A 21,636-nucleotide genomic window follows, 5' to 3' on the forward strand; every position below is an offset into this window, starting at 1 on the left:
TGTGTTACGCTTCATTCTTGCCCTAATAGATCAATCCCACTGGAACAAATGCACATGTTCAAAACAAGTGTTGCAGCAGAACCGACTGAAGTTCCCACTCCATAAAGTTTTTGGACAGATAAAAAGAGATAATGGATATGAAATGCTTAGCACTGTGTCTGGAACATAGTATTCAATAATTGAGCTAATTTGTTATTATTTTAATCTCAGTTAATTGTCATGATACCTGCCAGCTGGTCAGTCTATCACTGACTCCAGAGGTCAAATCATTCCTCACGGTCAGGCACCTGATGGAGTGGAGGTGCCAGGATCCAAATCCAGGTGTGGGTACAGATACCTTCCACCCCCCCCCACCCATATAAACTCACCCTCTACCATCCTGCAGCTTCAGAGCTGGAATGGATACATCCCACCTTGTTGACCTTCTTTGACCAGATGGAGAAACCGAGGCCCCGAGTGGGAAGAATCACACGCCCTTAAGAGGCAGAGCCCAGGGACTTCCCTGGTGGTCCAGTGGTTAAGACTCTGTGCTTCCACTGCAGGGGGCATGGGTTCGATCCCTGGTAGGGGAACTAAGATCCCATGGCCAAAAAACAAAAGGCAGAGCCCAGGTGTGCGCCCAGCTCTGCTGCCCAGAACGTTGACATTGCTCTGTCCTCATCTTCCCTCTTTTTCAGTCGTTCAATAAGATTAGAGAATCCCTGCCATGCATTCTGTCCGGCATTGGGCATCTGGTTCGCCCTGGGAGCAGGTGGTAAGGTCCAGAGTAGTAGAGGATCCAGCCTGACCTTTATTAACACAGGTGGTGGTAAGATAAGGCAGGTGGAACCCGTTCACGTCAGGTGGGGCTGCCACCACATTTCGGGGCCCACTGATGACATCATCACGTGGTTTATGTACTTACTAGGACAGCTTTCCAGAAGGTGGCAGTAAAGAGTGCCTGCCTGCTCTTGCAAAGCTGGTATATTCTAACAGTTTTCCCCAGACAGCAGTAAGATATCTGGAGGGAGGGGTGCCTGCTTCTGATCTCACAAAGGCAGCTGTGGCTCAGCAGCAGCCCAGACGAGGCAGACGGTTCCAGGAGTTTGGTGGGGGTCTGGGCTGCGTATGGTGGGAAGAATCAACAAGGGTCACTGTCCGTGTTAATCACAAGCTAGGCTGTGCTCTGCTGTGTCAAACGACCTCCAAGTCTCAGTGGCTCGTATAACAAAGGTTTAGTTCCCACTCACACAACGTTGGCTGTGGGTTTGGGGGGGCTCTTCCCCTCCGTGCAGGGACTCAGGGGCCAGGATCTTCCCATCTTCCCACTCCATCGTCTCAGCATGGAACCCACACAGCTGCCAGGCAGTAGGGAAAGCTGGAGAGTCAGGCACTAGCTCGGAAATGCTTTGATGTGGAATTGACCCACGTCACTCCTGCCCACAGGCCGTCAGCCAGGACTCGGGAGCTCCTGGGCTGGTGAGCAGGAAATGCCTGTGCTCTGCTCTCGCGCCCTCCTTTCCCACTTTAACCAAAGTGAGAGCTGGGGTGAGACCCAGGAGGACACCATTGCTTTCCTGCCTGACTCCAAACAGGCCTCCCACTCTCCCCCTTCACGCCTTCAACACTGTCTCTCTGCAGATTCGTGTTCCTCGTGCTGGCACGCTTTGACCTGGAGCTGATCAGCCCGGACGTGGAGATGCCCTTGTTTGACCTCAGCAGGTACGGCTTCGGGCTGATGCAGCCGGAACACGACGTGCCTGTCCGTTACCGCATCCGGCCTTGAGCTCCGGGGCAGATGGGACTCCACGCACCCAGCCTGACCCTAGTCGCCCAACGTTCTGTGCCTGCGTTCGGCCTGGGTACAGAGCTTTGAACACCCAACGGTGCCAAGCGTTATCCCTTCCCTACTGTTTTTCCTAGAAGGCTGTGTCTGGGGGAGGGGAAAGTAGGGGAGTGAAGAAAAGACACCAAAAGCTCTGCGGATTATCTGCTGCAAAGGTTAAGTTCCAAAATGAGGCTCTTTCCGCTCCCAGCCCCTCTTGCCCCTCTCACCTTTAGGATAACCACTAAAGCTCGGGCAGACGGGGCACAACTAGGAGACCCCACTGCTCTGCCCCCAGCCCCCACGGGCTGCCGTCCAAGGCCCTGACAGTGGTGCCATCCAGACCCTAACCAGTCCGAGCAGATGCTGGCCACTAAAAGGCCATTTGGGCCTGGCAGTGCGTCTGTTGAAATAAACTCTGTCCCCAAATTTTTATTAAACTACCTAAAGCCAAAGAGTCTCTTACACTATCTGCTTTCCTAGGCGCCCCACTTGCTAGACACTTCCCCCATCTCTCCGTTCACACCGATCCTTGAGAAAATGCTGGAGGGTTTCCCGATGCTGGTGCATCCCCAGTGTGGAGTGGGGGCAGCCTCCAGATGATGGGCTCTGAGGACCAGGCTTCTGTGCGTTACAGTTATGGGCTCCAGACGGGGTGGGTGTTCCCAGCGCTGGGACTCAGGCAGGGAGTTAGCAAGACACAGCCCCGACTGGATGGCCCCAGTGAAAGGAAGCGGCCAGGGCTCCTGGGACTGGTCAAGCCAAAGAAGAGGAGGTGTTGGTTTCCTACATTCTAGCTTAGAAGCTCCAGCTGTGGGCCCCGTCCAGATTGCAGGCCTGTTTTGTTTGTCCTACATTTAAAAAAAAATACATTAGTGTTATCTTGTCATCTTTGGGAAAGTTGATTCAAAATGTCCAGCTTCTCTTGAAAACTTGAAAGATCTGTCCACACTGGGCCCATATTCCCAAGGGCAACCACTGGCCAGAGCTCAGTAGCAGCTGTCTCCCTACCGGGGGCCTGTGGGCTCTGGTTCACCAGGATTTCTACTTGGTCTGCTTTTCTAGTCACAGCACCTCCTGTCCCCCGAAGACACCCAAGTTTGAGAACCCTGTTCCTACTCTTAGAGGTGATATTGTAGGAGGTGGTGGGAACCCGCTGATTGGTTCTCAGACCAATGGTCCATCCTATCCTGGGTGCACCACCCTTTGATCGAACAGATCAGTGATGAAAACTTGCCTTTGCATCAGCTTTAGGAAAAAAAAAAAGATCAAAAAGAAAAATTGCCTGGAAACTTTTATTATGATGACAAGTATTAATATTAGGTCCTGTTTATTGAGGACCCTCTAAATGCCTGTGACAGGAACAGTAGATATAGTACTTCTACTTTTCACGGCATCTCTGCAAAGAGAGGATGGTTATGCCCTCTTTATAGTTGAGGAAATGGGCTCAGAGAGGTGAAGTGACTTGCCCAGAGTCGCACAGCTTGTAAGCTGATAGAATTTTGCAAACAGACTTACTGTCCCAGTAGCAAATGCTAGATGGGTGGCTCTGTGCTCTTTGGGCTCAATGGGTTGGTGGACCGGCAGTTCTGTTTGGCATCAGAGAGCTGACAGAGCCAGAGACACCCATGGGTGGATGCATCTCATGAGATGTGGACACGCATACACACATATAGCTAGGTCCCTGTAGCTTTAGCTGGAGCGAGAAGAGAGGACCTGAGATCTCTGAATGTTCCAGGGGCTAGTCTCTTCTCAGGGTGGCACCGGGGCTTGGGGGCTTCCCTGGCCCTCAGCCTCCAGGCGGCCCTAGGATTCCCAGACAGGCACTGTGATTGGCAGGAGGCGGGATATCCCCAGGGAAACCCATCTTCACGCCTGGGTGACCCCCACTGCCTCCTGCTTCTTAACTCTGCAGGAAATCAGGGCTGGCAGCCTCCTGTGGGAGGACGGAGCCAGTTTCCATGGCAACCCTCAGCTGCCTCTTCCTTCCTGGCTTGGAAGGGAAGGGAGGAGGCCGCAGAAATAGCTCCAGGAAGATCTCTTGTACGTGGCTGCTACCCTGGTGTGCTGGGGAAAAGCCCTTCTGATTTCCCCCTTCCAAATCAGGGCTGCTTTGTCACTGAGACTAGATTCTCACCTGTGTTCAAAAAAGGGCCTTTTCCCTTTAAAGGTGACACCTTGGAGCCACAATCATTAGGAAGAGACGATTCTCCCACCAGGCAGCTCCAGCTGGTATCAGAGATATTGAAGTACAGCTTGGGAGACAATGCTTTAAACCCACCTTTGTTTCAATCTTTATTATTTTTTCTTTCTTCTTTTAAAAAATATAAGCTATAGAGAAAAGAGAGAGAGAGGAGTGGGTTAGCTCCTTGCTACAGGTTATTTAGGAAGGTACCCAGATGTCGTTGTATTTCTTCATACTTTGTTTTAGAATCACAAAATTGCAGGACCTATGTCAGAAATATTCTTAGGTTGACCTAAGGGAGTGTTTCTTTACCATCATCGTGATTATTATTTTTTGCTATATTTTGTATTGTTATTTACCAGGTATTTTCCTTTAAACAGTCTCATTTTTTAAACTTAAATTTGTTTAAAAAGGGGACTTTTTTTCCTCTGCCGGTAACAACATGTATCGCTTGCTGCCAGAAATAGAAAGTGACTGAAAAAGAAATCTGCTGGGGAGGGGTCCTCTGTGCTGGTGTCACCAAGGCTCGGAGCCTGAGCTCTGTCTCTTCTCTGTTACAAAATGAAACAAACACATGTTTGAGTGGCGTTAAGGCCACGCCAGCACCACCCTGAGACTCTGTCCATGACAGTCACAGGGTGGGAGGAAGGGAGAGAAAGAGGAGTAGGCTGCCCACCACATGGGCGTGCATTACGCCTGGTGCGAGGGCTGCCCAGGGTCATCTCCTGCCACCAGTGGGTCCCGCCCACAGTGAGCTGGGGACATCCCACCTGCCCATTCTCCAGATGGAAAAACAAGCTTGGAGAGATGAATCGTCTGGCTCAGCGTCACTGATTTGTGTGTTTGTTGTTTCTTAAAGACGGTGTTTCGTGAGTAGCAGTGATTTTTCCACCTTGCTGTTTTAACAAAGAATTCTATTTTTATATAATATTATCGAGTCGAAATGTGCTGAAATACATTAAATCACCCTTGTTTGTGGAACTGCCTCTGAGTGTGATTCAGATTGAGAGTTGGCTGTGTCCAGAATAGCGAGGTTAGTGCCTGGGAAGGGAGCACAGAGTCCGTATGTGCCTGGCTCTGGGACAGGGCCTTTCATGGACAGAATCAAGTCGCACCTCCAGCCACCCTCCAGACCATATATTATTATCTCCATTTTTACAAAGGAGGAAACTGAGGGTCAGAAAGTGAAGTGGCTGGCCCAGGATCTTGTGGTTAATAAGTAGTAGACACGGGATTCAAATGCAGGCCTCCCTGCTTCCTGAGACCATGTTCAGGATCTTTCTATCAACAATCCTCCTGATGGCAGAGGAGGGACCGGGTACCCTTAGCAGATTTTGGGGAGGAGGCTCACAGCCCAAAGTAAGGCAAGCAAAAAAGTGTCTTACAAGTTCACTAAATGTTACCTATCCTTCATGCAGATATATGCATTTATTTTAATATTAAAAAGAAGAGAAGATTTTTTTTTTTTTTTTGGTGCCACACCGCACAGCATGCAGGATCTTAGTTCCCTGACTAGGGATAGAACCCAAGCCCCCGGCAGTGGAAGCTTGGAGTCCTAACCACTGGACCACCAGGGAATTCCCAGGAAGAAATGAATTATATTAGCTTTGGGAAAAATTGAAAAGGGAAAATCATTTTTTTCTCTCAAATCTTTGAGTAGAAATAATGTCCTGGTACTTCCCTGGTGGTCCAGTGGTTAAGACTCTGTGCTTCCACTGCAGGGGGCACAGGTTCCATCCCTGGTCTGGGAACTAAGATCCCACCTGCCGCTCAGCTTGGCCAAAAAAAAAAAAAAATAGTGTCCGGAGGCAAATGTCCTTCATCTGTGGGGGGCCATGGAGGCACAAAGTAACACAGCAACATTTTATACGTTAAAATGTTTACATTCAACACAGCAGACATTTCTTTCTCTCTCATGCAGATGCAGGAGATCAGAGGTGGTGTGGCATCTCCACAGTCACCAGGCCTCTTCCTTTGGTCCCTCCAGCATCTGTAACCAGTGCTTTCCACCTCAGGGACCAGTGTGGCTGCTTGAGCTCCAGCCATTTTGTCCACATTCCAGCCAGCAGGAAGGGGAGAGAAGGAAAGAGGGGAAAAACCTGTTTCTATCTGATTGGTCACAATTTAGTCACATGATACTCCTTACTGCATAGGAGGCTGGGAAATGTAGTCTTTCTCTCCAGGAGACCAATATGTGCCTGCAGAAGGGCACTGCACCCCAGCTTGACAAGTGCTGCATTATGCTCTTCTGTTTACCAGTCATGGTCTGAGCCGCATGCAGGGCCAAAGGGACAACATTTGGCTTTTCTGAGCCATTGAGTTTCTATCAGAGGTCTGCAGCTCCAGGACTTTGACCTTTCAGACCCCTGTACTATAAAAGTCAAGAGAAAGACTCCAGAGTTTTATTTTGCCAGGTAAGGACATTAAGAAATACATTTGTCATTTGCTTCCACTGTCAGTCTATGAAAGGACATTTGAATACCCCTAACACAGAAAGGTAGGTTCCATATCAGAATTAATACAACCACTAAAGAGTTGGTATTAAATAGCTCGAAAGTAGAAACAACCCAAATGTCCATCAACTGATGAGTGGATAAACACAATGTGGTATATTCATACAATGGAATACTGTTTGTCAACAAAAAGGAATGAGGTACTGGTACCTGGTACAATATAGATGAATCTTGAAAACATATTCTGAGCAAAAGAAGCCAGTCACAAAAAGCTACGTATTGTATGGTTCCATTTATGTGAAATGTCAGAATCGGTAGATCAATAATGACAGAAAGTAGGTTAGCAGTTTCGAGGGGTTAAGGGGCGGGAGGTATGGGGAGAAATAAAGAGTGACTACTAAAAGGTATGAGGGGCTTGTCATGTATTGTGCCCAGTTTGGAGGCTCTGAACACAGCAGAAACGGAGACCTCAGAGGTTCTAAAACAGCCTTTTATATCCTGAAGTTAAAAATCAGGTCAACTACTTCTTTGCTTAAAACCCGTCAATGCTCTTGCTATGAAATCCAGAAACCTCCAGACAACCCTCACCTACACGGTTTTTCTCTCCTCCTCTGTTTTTCTTTCCTACTCCTTTTCAGCCCATTCTTGCCCTCATACACTCTGCCCTGGCCACACCTGCCGTCTTCCATCTCCTTCAACCCTCCCACCTGCCCCAGGGCCTTTGCACCTGCTCTCCCTTCTATATTTATGGTTTGGTGATCACTCTGACTTAAGACTCACCAGCACCATCACTCTCTCAGGAAGTTCTTGAGCTGAAATCGCTGCCTCTCCTCCCCATTATTCTTATTCTCACACTTTTACTTATTTCCTTCACATCGAGTATCAATATTAGATTATTTTTAAATGTCTCTGGTTATGTCTCCCATTTAAATGGGAGCTCCAGGACAGCAGGTTGGTTTCACCACTGTTGGATTCCCAACATGCAACCTAAGCTTGGCACCTAATAGGTGCTTGGGAAATATGTGCTAATAAGTGAAAGAATGGCCTTTTTCTCATCTTGGGAGAGATTGTCATTTATCTTGGACAATGAGGAGTCATAAAGCATTATAAGTAGGGGAGCGATGTGGTCAGACTGGTGCCTTTAAAGGTCAACCCTGGTTGCAGCAGGGACGTTGGATTCAAGGAAGTATAAAATGAGGGAAGGGAGATGAGAGAGGAGGCAGATGAGGTCAGGACAGAGTGGACAAGGGCGATGGAAAGGAAGTAGGAGAGTGATCAGTCTCCAAAGGGCAGGAGGGCTGGACTTAATGATATCTTAGGAGAATCGGTTAATTAGCCCTTGATCTCTGTGGCTTTTATTTCCTCCTTTTGCTGACTCACTCCTTTTCTACTGCATCTTGGAGTTCCCAGGCTTTTCTGTGGGGAAGAGGTATTAGTTTACCTCTAATTGCTCTGTTGGAAGCCCATGCCTCAGTCCATCCTTACCCTGTATTTCATCATTGTTTGACCACAGACCCTGGAAGCCAGTGGCTTTGGCAAAGTCCAGGCCATGAAGGGGCTCAATGGACTACGTGCAGGTTTACCTATCTCCCTCTGTGGGGACCCTCTGGTCGTGTCCACACTTCCTCCCAGGGAGGGAGCTCAAGAGACCATGCCACAGCTTAGCACAGAGCATTGTGTGTAGGAAACACCCCAAAATGTTAGGTGGTAGATGGGTGGGAATGGCTGAGAAAGTGGGTAGGGTGGCTGGGTGGATGGGTGAGTGGTGGGTAGATGCATGAATATTTGGGCTGGATGAGTGATTGGGTGGTGGGATGAATGAGTATGTAGATGCATGGGTGGGTAGATAGTAGGTGGATGAGTGACTAGGTGGGTAAGTGATTGGGCATATGGATAGATGGATGGATAGACTGATCGATGGATAGATAGATGGACGAGTGAATGGGTAGATAGACAGGTGGATGGAAAGACAGATGGTATATGGATGGGTAGATGGCTGGATAATGATAGATGGGTGAATGAGTGGGTAGAAAGATGGATAGTGGATAGAATATGTGAATGAATGGAAAGAAGGATGAGTGAGTGAATGAGTGCATGGATTGATGGGTGAGTGGGTAGATAAGTGGGCGGGTGTATAGTTGGATAGTTTGGTGGCTGAGTATATGGATGGATGAATGGGTGGTTGGGTTGATGGGTAGGTGGTGAGCAAAAGATAAAATGGAAAAATGTTTGGGTTGGTCAGAAAATCAAGCTCACCCACTTTCCGGGAACCTGGACCAGGAACCCCAGGGCTTGATAAAGGTAATCAGGCTAGATTGAAAAAGTACTAGAATCAGACATCTGGTCACTCAAAGACCATCCAACAGCTAATAGGTACAGTGCCTGGCATATAGTAACTGCGTAATCCACGTTAGCTGTTGTTACTGTGGTTGTCAGTATAGTTACTAAAGTTACATTAATGTGTACTTGCTAGTGTTAGGTGTGGTGCTAAGCACTTCACATGCCTTATCTCATTAGTCCCACCAGCAACCCTGGGAGGTAGATTCTATCATTAACCCCATTTTACTCATGATTACGATTATGATTATTATTATTGGGGCAAAAGAGAAACGGGCAAAAAGACTGGACTCCAAGCTGCTAGAAAAATCCCTGGGGCTACTGGAACTGTATCTGGGCAAGGCCACCGCATAGAGCAATTGTCCTGAGTGACAGCCACTCAGAGATGTGAATTATATCCCTTGAGCCTTTGGGTACCCTCATAACCGAAAACAATTATTCCTTCCCAAGGGTCTGTGGGTAGAGGGGAGAGGAGATTAATTAGTTTTGCTCAGTGCCCAGAAGTGGACATGTCTCTTGCCAGCCCAGCTTAGACGGGGATTCACTTGTATTTACATGGATGAATTGGGCTGACTTGACCTCATTCAGCCTCGGAGAAAACTCTCAACGCCTCTCAGTGGGAAGTCTGCCGAGAGGGCCTGAGCAGAAGATGGTTTGTGACCTAGTGCTGGTACTTGGCTGCCTACTTACTGGTTGACCATCAGGGTACTTACTGCACCTCCTGATGAGCTTTTTAGTTTTCCCATCTGTAGAATGAGATGGTTATACTTGAACTCAATGCAGGGCTCCTTCTCCGTAGAACATTCTAAGTTTTATTACTCTTTTTGCCCTGTTTCCTATAAGTACATTATAAGGAGATGGTAAACTTCTGGTTAGTGGAGAGAGAATTGAATCAGTTGGACTCTTTGGGACTTAAATGACAAAATCACAACACAATCTGGCCTAGGTAAGAAGGGGTATTTACTAGTTCCCATAAGTGGGAAACCCAGAGGCACTACCTTCAGGCATGGCTGGATCCAGGAGCTCTAATGACATTGACAGGACTCAGTATCTCAATCTCTGGGCTCTACAATCCCTTCTATTGGCTTTATTTCTAGATAGTCTCTCTGCTTATGACGGTGGAAAATTCTAAGAAATGAAGACCAGGTGCTTTCAAATAATTTATAGTCTTTTCATTTAGAACATAAAATTTCTAAATTGGGCACTATGCAGAGCCTGGGGAAACAGAGAGCGGCAAGACAACTTCTTTGGACTTCCTTGGCCTTTGTGTGCAACAAGCATGAACTTAAATTTATACCAAGGCCAGGAAAGTAACATAAATAAGAAAAGTGTCTTGAGTGAGGAATATTAGGCAGGGGTGGAGACTGTAGCATGATAGAGAGCACATCCTGCCTAAAGGGGGTGGCTGTGGTTCAAGGCCAGCCACTCCGCTTGAGCCAGCTGTAATTGCCATGTTACACAGGAATGTGGGCCAGTGTTAATCAGTTCCTCTAATTTTTCAAGAGAAAACAGAAATCCAGATTTTCATGGAAATCCCTCTGATATTTAAATATTAACTAAAAAAAAAAATCTGTGATGGCCACACAACAAAAGTCTGCAGATAACCAGCACATGACCTCTGCTATTTAGCACAGGGGATTGCCTAGAGGACTTGAACACTGCTTACATACTAACGATTTCTTTTAAAAAGATGTATACAAATATCAGTTTAGCTGACTTGAGACTGTGAAGCATCTCAGAGGGTCTCCTCATGAAAGGCTTGGAGTCAGAGAGGGGGCCCATAAGAGAACTCTTTGCCAGTTTTATTTCTTATATACCTTGCCCCCACCCTCACCAATAGGACTGGATACTCTTGGGGTCAGAGGTGTGTCTTATTCATAAGTTTCTTATATACCTTCATATAAGAGGATTTATTTATTCATTCAATAAATATTTATTGAGCATTTACTCTGTACCTGGCATTGTGCTGGGCACTATGGGAACAGTGTGGCAGACACTGTTGGTTGCCTACCCAACTTTAATCTTCACTTCTTCCTTGTTAAATAAACTTCAATTTTGTAAGAGCAGTAATTAGCCTAGCCCTAAGGGGTGAATCCTGTTTTCTTTGACAGTGATTGGTATAGGAGTGGCCATGTGACCCATGATATGGAACTTGGCAGAGATTTGGGGGGGGGGGGCGGGGGCGGGTAAAAGCATAAAAGGGGAATTATTTTTGGCCACCTTGGCCATCTCCTTCTTTCTGCCTTTGAATATGGTTTTACGGAGACTTATGCCTGGAGTGGTGGCAACTATTTTGTGACTATGAGGCAACAAGCTTGGGACAAAAAGCCAATATATTGAAGAAGACAGAGAAAAAAAAAATGGAAGAAGCCTGGGTCCTTAATAACATAGTTGAGCTGCTTAATCAACTCTCCTACCACCCTCCTCCTAAATTTTTATGTGAGATAATTAAATATCCTCATTCTTTAAGCTCCTGTTAGTAAAGTATTCTGTTACTTGAGAGGAGCAAGACAGACCACCTCCTGCCCTTGGGTAACCTACGATCTATCAGATAATGAGAGCTAGCAACGAGTAAATGCTTTCTATAAATTCCTTATAATAATTTCCATCCTCCTTTTACACAGAAGAAAAAAATTGAGCCTCAGAGAGGTTTAACCACTTGCCCAAGGTCATTTTGCAAAAAATGGCACCAATCATTCTTACTCCAGAACTCACTCTTTGAGCCACTGGCAACACTTCCTTCTTAAGTTTGCACTGAATCCTTTGCACTGAGTAAATGTATGAACAAGTAGTAGCAACAGGGCTTTTGCTTAAAAGTTACAGAACTGTTTGCACTATCTGCACTTCTAACATCCAATTGTACACAGATGTTCTTTATCTGAATCTGGAGCCAGAGCCAGAACTTTGCAGGAATTGGGCCACCTGGAGTGACAAATCTGAATGACATGGAATATCTAGCACTGGCCTCGGACTTGGGGAGGACTCTCCCCTGTCAGAGCCCTGTAGCTATGAAATTGCCCAGCTATTCCCACCACTATCATCCCAGTCAAAACCCCATTATCTCTGGCCTGGACAGTTGCAGAAGTCTCATGATGGGTCTTCCTGCTGCTTCCTTTGCCGCCGCCCGATCCCTTTTGTCCCCCAAATCCCATAATGCACACAGCAGCTGGAAGAATCACTTTGAAACATATACCAGCACATGGAACTTCTCTGCTTAAAACTCTATCATGGCTTCCCATCACAATTAAGAAAAAAACCTCAAAAACATTCCTTAACCTTGAGAATAAAATCCCCAAAGGGCTCTGCCTGGCCTGGTTCCATCCACTTCTCTAACTTCCTTTCCCAAGCTCATTTCTATCTTAGGGCTTTTGCTTGTTTTGTTTCCCCTGCCTGTACCTGCATCCTCAGGACTTCACATGGTTGTCTTCTCCCTGCCTTCGGATTCTTGCCTTAGATATATCACCTCCTCCAGAAAGCCTTTCCTGCCTGACCACCCTATCTAAAGTTGCTGATACCTCTCCCAGTCATGCTGTATCACTTCCTCTCACTTACTTTTCTTCATGGCATTTAACACAATTCAAATGATCTGGTTTATTTTTTTACTTGTTTATTAACTGTATCCCCCACCAGAATATAAGTCCATGAGTGTAGAGACGGCCTGTTTTATTCTCACTGTATTTCCAGTGTTCAGAGTAGTACCTGGCACATAGTAGGTGCTCACTAATTACTGGTTGAGAGAATAGCATTTCCAGACTGGGAAATACCTTTGCCTTCTATTAAATTAATCTAAGGTTTCTCAGCCTTGGCGCCGTTGGCATTCAGGGCTGGAGAATTCTCTATTGTGGGGCTCCAGCCTGTGCACTGGAGGAGGTTTAGCAGCATCCCTGCCTCTACCTACAAGATGATGGCATCTTGGACACGGATCGTGATGATGGAGGTGACGAGAAATGAACAGATTAAAATATATAATAATATTATGTGCAACTCCATGGAAATGAATTCCTTAATTTTAGAAATGAAGGAAAGGGCCAGATGGGGAAGGATCTTACCTTAGGGCACTGTGGCTTGCTCAGTTTTTCTCCTCCAGAACAGGGGCTCACTGCTGTGTCCACAGCACCTATTTACTTACCATGCAGTAAATATGTATGCGAAAGCATAAATGAGTAAACATGGGGCCCAACTATAGCATCCTTAGGGAGGCCTTGCCCCCTCCTCTAGGTAAATCCTTCCGTTTTTTTATTCATTTCTGGAGTTTATTTGATCGATTCTGTCTCCCCCACTGGACAGGGAGCTCCAGGGGAGGACGTATTCTTTGTTGACCCTGGCACAGGGTCTGGCACACAGGAAGCTCTCAATAACCAGCTGTCCAAAGTGACATGAATGAATGATTGAATCACCAGGCTTTATAAGCTAGCTCACCCTTCACTCTCTCTTCCTGTCACCTTGCTTTATTTTTCTTCTTAGCAGTTATCACCAACTGCCACACTGGATATTTATTTGTTGATGTATCCATTGCTCACCTTCCCCTACTAGAATCTAGAATTCCATTCTAGAATTAGATTTTAGAATCTAGAATGGAAGCTCATGAAAGCAAGGGCTATTTAAAATTGCAATCTTCTCCCCCTACCCCTGCCTCTATCCCTCTCCTCTGCTTCATTATCCCCACTGCGCTTATCACCGTCTGACATTTTCTTTGACTTTCTTGGTTTTGGTCTGTTTCCAACCAGCTCCACAAGGGCTGGACGTTTGCGTTTGGTTCACAGCTGTATCTCGGATGCTTATCTTTGTGCCTTGCACACAGTAGGCGCTCAAGCCACGTTGTTGACCGGATGAAGGAAGCCGGGGTTGAGAGGCAGGCAGTGGAGGTAGCCCAGGTGGGAAGGGCCAAACCGCCCAAGACCCCAGCCCGCCCCGAGCCTCACCAACTGGCTGGCCCGGGCAGGCAGGAGTTAAGCGGCGCGCACGCTTCCGACCCGCAGGTGGCGCCGTCCCGCCTCGGTGCCCGACTCCGGGCGCTCAGAAGTGCGGGACAGAATCGCAGCGAGCGCGGAGCCGAAGCTCAGCCCCGACTTGTTGATCTCGCCCAAGCAGCCGCCACCGCTGCCGCGGGAGCAGGAGAAGGAGGAGGAGGCGCCGCCGCCCGATCCCGGTCTTGCCACCCGCGCCTCCAGCGCCCGTCCGCGCCCCCAGCCTCAGAGAGCGCGCTCCGGCCCCGCAGCGCCTGCTGCTCCGACGCGTCGCCTGCCCGTCCGGCGTAGGCCGGGCCCAGCCCGGCCCCGGGTCCGCCGCTGCCCGCGGGCGGGGGCGCCCGGGCGACCGCGGCGATGCGCGGTCCCTGGCCCCGGGAGGCGGCCACCCTGGGGGTGAGTGTTGGGGCGCGCGGCGGGGGCGCAGGGGGACAGAGGAGGGGGGCTCGCCTGCCGCGGTTCGGCCTGTTGGTCCACGCAGGCTCCGCGGTTTCAGGCTGGGGGGTGGGGTGGGTGAAGGGCCTGGGCCCGGGGAGGTGCGCGATCCGCATTCTGGGGTGAGGGGTTAGGGCGTGAGCTTCACATGCCTGGGGGCTCAGAGGAACCCCTGAAATCCCCAGTGCGCGGAGGGAGGAGGGCTCGTTTTGAAAAGGCCAGAAAATTCAGCTCACTTCCCCGCCTCCCACCTCCCCCACCCCTTCCCTTCCAAGCCCCGGGAAAGGCGCAGAACCCGGAGTTATAAAAAGCCACCGCAGGAGAGGAGCGAGGAGGAGGCGGCGGAGGAGGAGGAAGAGGAGGGGGAGGCGGGGAAGGAGCGAGGGGAGGACGAACCAGGTGCATCCCCAGGACGCTGCTCCCCCTTCCTGCCGTGGGGCAGGGGGCGCAGAGGGGGGGCGGGACCCCGCGCAGAGCTTGGCTTTGCGTCTTCAGGGTTCACCTCGTTGCCGCAGAGACCTCACGAGATGCTCCCGTGGCTTGGGGAGAGGGGTTGCTTCAGGACAGCGGGGCTTCATGACCACCCCGTCTGTTGTGACCGACAGGTGGGCACCTGAAACCCTCCGGAATTCCTCCCGATCTTTAAAGGTTTAGAAAAAGCAATCCCGCTGCCACCCCCAAGCCCTCAAATCCTAATTATCTCGGAGCGGGGGAAGGAAAAGATGAGCAGTTAAAAAAAAAAAAGTTTTCTCATGCAGCTCCCCTCTTCTCCCCATTGCGGGGCCAGGTCGGGGACTGGACGGGGAGACCTAGGGAGAAGCGAGTTTCAGCACTCGAAGGGGCGGACAGCGCCCCAGGCGGCCGGGTCGGGTCCCGGCAGCAGAAGCCCGGGGTAGGGCCTCCTGGGCCCCCGGGGCGCCTCTTGGGGACCCTCTCCCCGCCCCGAAGGGCGGCCCCTCCCTCCAGCCACGGGGTGGGGCGGGCTTCAGCACCGGCGCGAAGGACAGCGCCCAGCCTTTCTGCGGGCCTGAGCGGCTTAAGCGCCGGGAAGGTCAAGGCCGGCTGGGGCCCGGGTGGAGAGGTGGGGAGGGGCCGCGCACGGCTCCCTGTTTGCTGACCTGCGTCTGCTTTCTGCCTCGCAGCCGTCGGGATGGAGGTGAGAAGACGGCCGTGACGCGCGCCCGCGCGGCCCCCTGCACCCCCAGCAGCCCACAGCGCTCCCTGCCCCCCTCCCCCGCGGCGGCTGGCCTTGCCCTCCAGTGACAGCGGCCTGGGGGGGCAGGGGGGGCGGGGGCGGCCGGACCAGCGATGCCGGCGGGCATGACGAAGCATGGCTCACGCTCCACCAGCTCGCTGCCACCCGAGCCCATGGAGATCGTGCGCAGCAAGGCGTGCTCGAGGCGCGTCCGCCTCAACGTTGGTGGGCTGGCGCACGAGGTGCTCTGGCGCACCCTGGACCGCCTGCCCCGCACGCGGCTGGGCAAGCTGCGTGACTGCAACACGCACGACTCGCTGCTGGAGGTGTGCGATGACTACAGCCTCGACGACAATGAGTACTTCTTCGACCGCCACCCGGGCGCCTTCACCTCCATCCTCAACTTCTACCGCACCGGACGGCTGCACATGATGGAGGAGATGTGCGCGCTCAGCTTCAGCCAAGAGCTCGACTACTGGGGCATCGACGAAATCTACCTGGAGTCCTGCTGCCAGGCCCGCTACCACCAGAAGAAGGAGCAGATGAACGAGGAGCTCAAGCGCGAGGCAGAAACCCTACGGGAGCGGGAGGGCGAGGAGTTCGATAACACGTGCTGCGCCGAGAAGAGGAAAAAGCTCTGGGACTTACTGGAGAAGCCCAATTCCTCTGTGGCCGCCAAGGTGAGTGTGAAATCTAGGGGCTGCTGGGCTGGGGCATTCTGCCTGTGTCCCCAGATCGAGGACCACGGCTGGGGGACTCTGGCTTAGTTCCCAAATGTGAAGACCAGAAAAGAGGAAGGGCTATGGCTGAGATCTCAGAGGTGAGGACGAACAACCCCTTCAGACTGTTCCTAGGTGGCACTGGCCACCTCATCCTTTTATCATTCAATAATTTATACCCCAACTTTGTTGGAGAAAAGGATTTACAGAGACTTATGAAAACCCACAGCAAGAGAATGGACACTGCAAATAAAAAGGGCACGGAGAGACAAAGCTTTGGGATGGAGTAGAGTTGAGTTTGGTCTATTCTACATAATGCTCCCTTGTGGAGGCCCAGACCCGGGCTGGAGGGGGGTCGCCCTGCAATTTTAATACTTATCCCTATATTTATAACCTCATTTTGCCCCAAGAAGGGAATGAAGGCAGCTTACAGACATACGTGGAGGACATTGGGATACTGTCAGGCGGTTTTAGCATAAGTGAGAGAAACGAGGCAAAGGGACTCTGGGGGGTGGGTGTGCGCGTGCATGACGCATGCAGCTGGCTGTGGTTGCTTGTGGGCGAGGGGTCACCCCTGGTTTGGTCTTTCTTAATTTGGTGAGTTGATTCCAAGAATGGTTTGATGCAGCTTCTAAAGATGCTTTGGCTGTCGGAAGAGGATGTAAATTTCGAAATAGGAGGAAAAAAAATGAGGCAATGTGAAAAATAAAGCAGGAGAAAGAGGCAGGAATGGGTTCAATCACACTGGGTAGGCCAGGGAGTCCTGCGTGCTCTCAGGTAAAAAAAAGCAGAGGCTGTAAGGGACTAAGAAAGGATGGGGGTGGGGGCCAGGTCAGGCCAGGAGGTCATTTGTTGATGAGCAACTTCTCTGTGTCAGGTTGGGACTCGGGGTTGCCTCAGAGAGGTGGGGGCCTGTCTTCACGAGGCCAGTGGGCTGGGATTTGGGAGTAAATGACAACACAGTGTGTGCAGTGCTGTAAAAGAGGCCATGCGGGACCCAGGGGGAGCCTGGGTGTTGATGTCAAAATCCAGGAAAACCAAGTTGGGAAAGACGTGTTGAACATAACTCATTCTCTGAGTGCAGGGCCAAAGAAGGGGGGGCAGGTAAATGTATTCATGGCGAAAGGAAAAAGAGAAGAGGAAGTCTGCGTACGAGCCATGATGTATTAGCTAGGGCTGCCTCCTGTCCAGCCTGGCCTCTCATTGTGGGTGCTCCCTGGCTCAACTACCCCCCACTAAAGGCCCACCTACAGGGCTGGGTCTGGAGCGGGTTTTGGGGGGTCCTTTCTCCAGATCTGTCTGCCCAAGGAGAGGCCTTTGCGAGTGAGTGTAGGACTGAGTGGCTGGTTGGAGGGTGGAGAGAGGCCCAAAGGTTTTCTCTCTTCCGCGTCGACCCTAAAGAGGACAGAGAGATTCCTAGGCCTGTTTCCTCTTCTGTGGGCTGCCCCTGGCCGTAATCCTGCCCCAGGTTTCATGTCCAAAAAGCCTCTCTCTTAAGACATAGTCATTCACCCTTAACCGGCTTAGGATCAACAGACTTATTTTGCTATTTCCAGGCCTGACACGGGTTCTTCCCCTCCACACCTGGTTTAGACCCAGATACGACTCTCCCTCCTTCCTGCCATGTCCCCAAGACAAGAGAGTGAGGGGCAGAGGAGGGGAGGGTCACTTCCCCAGAAGAAGCAGGCAAGAGGCTGTGTTTGGGTTTGTGCCTGACAGCTAGGCAAGTAGCTCAGGCTCGCAAAAGGCGCTGTTTGGGAATCAACAGCTTCCTCTCTCCCTCGGGTTAATCCGCTCACAGGGACGAGGTTCATGACCTCTCTGTGATCCTAGGCCGGGGCTGCCGGCTAGTCCGAGCAGATGGACGATGGCCTAGGGTATTCTGCAGCCAAGGCTGAAATGGTGAGGCAGGCAGGCTCGTTGGCCCTCAGTATAGAAATCCTGCCACTGTTCACACATCTACTGTGTCTGAAGTATAACAACACACTTAGCCGTATACCAATTCTCTAGTATTATCCCACCTTTCACAAAGAGGGAAGATCAGAGAGGTTAAGTAACTCACCTAAGGTCGTGTGACAGGCAAACAGGAGTAGCCAGAAATTCAAACTCAAGTGTGATTTTGAAGGCACTGTTCTTTCCATAGTGATTAAGTACCATAGTCTCCTCTGCAGTCTCCCTGCTTCCACCTTTGCCCCCTGCAATCCATTCCCCATTCGGCAGCCAGAACGAGCTTTTCTAAATGTATATTGGATCACATTATTCATCTGCTCGAAATGCTCCAGAGAGGTTTACCATCGCACTCAGAATAAAGTCCAAACGCTTCACCATGAATCCAGCTTCATGACCTCTCTGAGCTCATCTCTTCTCTCCTCTGTTCACTCAGTTTCAGCCCCACTGGCCTCCTTGCTGTTCCCTAAACAGATCAGGCTTTATCCTAACTCAGGACCTTTGCACTTGCTGTTCCTGCCGCCTAGAATTCTCTTCCCTATATTGTCCCATGGCTGGCCACTCCTTCTCATTCCTCATAGGAGCTGGTCCCTGTTCAGGTGTCCCCTCCTCTGAGAGACCTTTCCTGACCCCTGTTTAAAACAGCCTCCCTCCGCTTACACTCTGTCACATCTTGCAGTGTCTTTCCTGCATAGGGTTTAAGCACCATCTGAAATTATACTTGCTTCCTTGTTTTTCTCCGTTTCTCCCCCACAAGAGTATGCACGTCAAGAGTGGTATCCACTGCCCTGTTTCCAGCACCCAGCGTGGTGCCTGACACAGAGGATCTCCAGATAACTACACGTGGAATGAACGAATGGAGCAGGCAGTCAGTCAGTCACTGTGTCTCAGGGTCTGGGAATCTGTCATTCCTTCCTCCCAGCCCACCTGCAGCCCAGTTCTCTGTGCCTCTGGCCTCCTTCAATCATCTGTCCTTTGCCCTCCCCACCCCCATCCAGCCCCCCAACTTGGATGCTTTGCTTGTCAGAACAGCAAGGCCTGTAGAAATTTCTCAGAGGTCACAGAATAAGAAGTCAAGTGGAGGATCATTGCTGGGTGATTGTGAGATACAGAAATGACCATACCTCATATATTTAAGAGCAAGGACAGACCTGGGTTCCAAGCCCATGTTCACCCCCTCCCCAGTTTCTGGCCTTAGGCAAGTTCTTCACCTCTCCAAGCTCTAGCCTCCCACCAGCTAGCCTGCTAAAGTATAGATAAAAGGCCCACCTTGCAGGGTCATCATGAAATCACGTTTGTCAAAATTTAGCACAGTGCCTAACCCACAGTACATAGGGCTTATTGTTATAAATAAGAGGGAGCAGAGTCCTTTCTCTATGGCTGGGTGGGCTGAGTGTGCAGCAAGCCCTTTCCTTCTGATGGCAGTATTGGAAGACCAAGCTGCCACTGTTAATAATTGATGGATGTTCCGGCAACACAGAGACAAACCAAAGTACAGGCCCTCGTCTTCCCCGTCAGGGGAGTGAAAATCAAAATCCATTAGGCAACAGGCAGTGTGGTTGATTCTTGTTTGGAAGCTGGGGTCAGCTTCATCAGAGTGACATGATTGCAGTGCTGGGCCACCACTGAGTTTCTGCTTTCTGGGAAAACTACAGGCTTTTCTCAGTAGGAGAAACAGGGAACTCATTTGCCAGGCCAGGAGTGTCTGTGGTCCCCGGAAAAGTCTCAGGGTTAAAGCCTGAGATAATTTCCAGAGTAGCTGCTGTTTATTGTGCCAGGCACTGATTAGTGATACTTTATATGCACTATCTCATTGAAATCCCTTCAGCAATTCAATCAAGGTAATCTGCCAGTTTGGGCTACAAGTCACAGCTAGAAACCTGGAAGTGGCTTCTGTAAGGAGGAAGATGCATCTTCTCACTTAACGGAAAGTTCCACGTAGCTGGTTTTGTGTTAATGGTTCCATGATGCCATTAGGACTCTAGATTCTTTCTGTCCTTCTGCTCCTCCAACTCCTGCAGGGGGCTTGGTCCTCAGGCTGGATGCCTCATCTCACAAAATGGCTACCTAGTTCCAGCCTTCAAGTGCAGACACATGATATCTGACCAGTGAAGGAGAGCGTGCCCTCTTACGTGCCACTTTCTTTTTTCTGCAAGGCAAACCTTTCCCAGCAGCCCCCTGGCAGACTTCTTTTTAAATCCCATTGACCGGCATCAGGTCACATGCTCATGCTCTATCTGCAGGGAAGCCTGGAAAAGCGTGTCTGGCATTTTCAGATGAGGGAGGGAATGGATTTGATGAGTGGTATTAATATTCTTTTATAAAGAGGAAATGGAAGTTCTGAGAGGGGCAGTCACTTGCCAGAGCTCACGCAGCTAAGTGCTCAGTCAATATTTGTTGAAGGAATGAAAATGGCAGAGCAAGGGTTTGAACCCAGGTTGGTCTGGTTCCCAAACCTGTGCTTCTTCAATCTGGAATCTTGGACAGCTCATTCAAGCTCTCTGAGCTTCAGTGAGCTCATCTGCCAAATGGTGATGGTATAAGTGCCCACCTCTTGGGACTATTTTGATGATTCAGTGAGATTTCAGATGGTGCATGTAATTTGCAAATGGAAAGTACTTTATACATATGAATTATTATTATTATATTCCAGTGTGAGAGTATTCTTTATTTAGAGACTTCGGCCAGTACTTTGCCCACCACAGAATTTTAAATCAGATTTTTAAATCAGCTCTGGGGACTTCCCTGATGGTCCAAGTGGATAAGACTCTGTGCTGCCAATGCAGGGGGCCTGGTTTCAGTCCCCGGTCGGGGAACTAGATCTTGCATGCATGCCTCAACTAAGAGTTCACGTGCCACAACTAATACCCGGTGCAGGCAAAATAAATAAATAAATAAATAAATATATTTTTAAAAAGCCTTCCCCCCCGCCCCCCCAAAAAAAAAAGATTCAGCTCTGGAGTCCAACAGATGTGGTTCATTTCTACATTGCTTGCCAGGAGTATGACCTTGGGTAAGTTCCTTTCCTCCTCTGAGTGTTAGTTTCCTCCTCTAAAAAATGGAGCCCGCCTCGTAGGGCCCTTAGGAGATAATCTGCATAAAGAGCTTAACCCAGTGCCCGGCAGGTAATAAATGTTCTATATGTGACCACAGTGATGGTTGGTATTAGCACCGAATTCCTCTCTTCTAGCTACTCCCCTGGTTGGCAACATCCCCTGTTACCGTGTTGTTGCTTGTAGGATCCCCGCCTGCCCCCCTGGGATTTCATGCCTTTGCTGTGATGATGCTTCTACTTCCTTGATTTGAGCCAGGACGGATTCATGTTTTATCATCAAGAAAAATGAGGGAAACCAACTCAGAATCCATGGGGCCCCTCCAGTGCTATGAATCGTCTGGCTGAGGCTCCTGCTGGCCCGGGTCAGTCATCCTGGATGTTTGTATTGGGTTAGCCAAAAGTTCACTCAGGTTTTTGTTATGGAAACCCCGAACGAACTTTTTGGCCAACCCAATATGCCAGAGATTCAGAATCCTGGCTGTGGGGTCACACAGACCTGGGTTTGATTCCCAGCCCTGACATTTCCTAGCTCTGGACTT

The 21,636-nt window shown here is 49.8% G+C and overlaps 2 protein-coding genes across 3 annotated transcripts in view; both read left to right on the forward strand.

The window, feature by feature from the left end:
* Positions 1 to 4,964, forward strand: part of PTGIS (prostaglandin I2 synthase) — a 43,061-nt gene extending 38,097 nt beyond the window's left edge. For both annotated transcript variants that reach the window (XM_060033433.1, XM_060033432.1), the window contains one exon: positions 1,621 to 4,964. In XM_060033433.1, coding sequence (XP_059889416.1) covers positions 1,621 to 1,765 — 145 coding nt within the window. In that variant the 3' untranslated portion in view covers positions 1,766 to 4,964. The remainder of the gene's footprint in view (positions 1 to 1,620) is intronic.
* An 8,884-nt stretch (positions 4,965 to 13,848) lies between these two features.
* Positions 13,849 to 21,636, forward strand: part of KCNB1 (potassium voltage-gated channel subfamily B member 1) — a 103,424-nt gene continuing 95,636 nt past the window's right edge. The window contains exons 1-2 of the mRNA XM_060033434.1: positions 13,849 to 14,142; positions 15,324 to 16,056. Coding sequence (XP_059889417.1) covers positions 15,490 to 16,056 — 567 coding nt within the window. The 5' untranslated portion in view covers positions 13,849 to 14,142; positions 15,324 to 15,489. The remainder of the gene's footprint in view (positions 14,143 to 15,323; positions 16,057 to 21,636) is intronic.

Source organism: Delphinus delphis, chromosome 15 (genome assembly GCF_949987515.2).
Source record: "Delphinus delphis chromosome 15, mDelDel1.2, whole genome shotgun sequence".
NCBI lineage: Eukaryota > Metazoa > Chordata > Mammalia > Artiodactyla > Delphinidae > Delphinus > Delphinus delphis.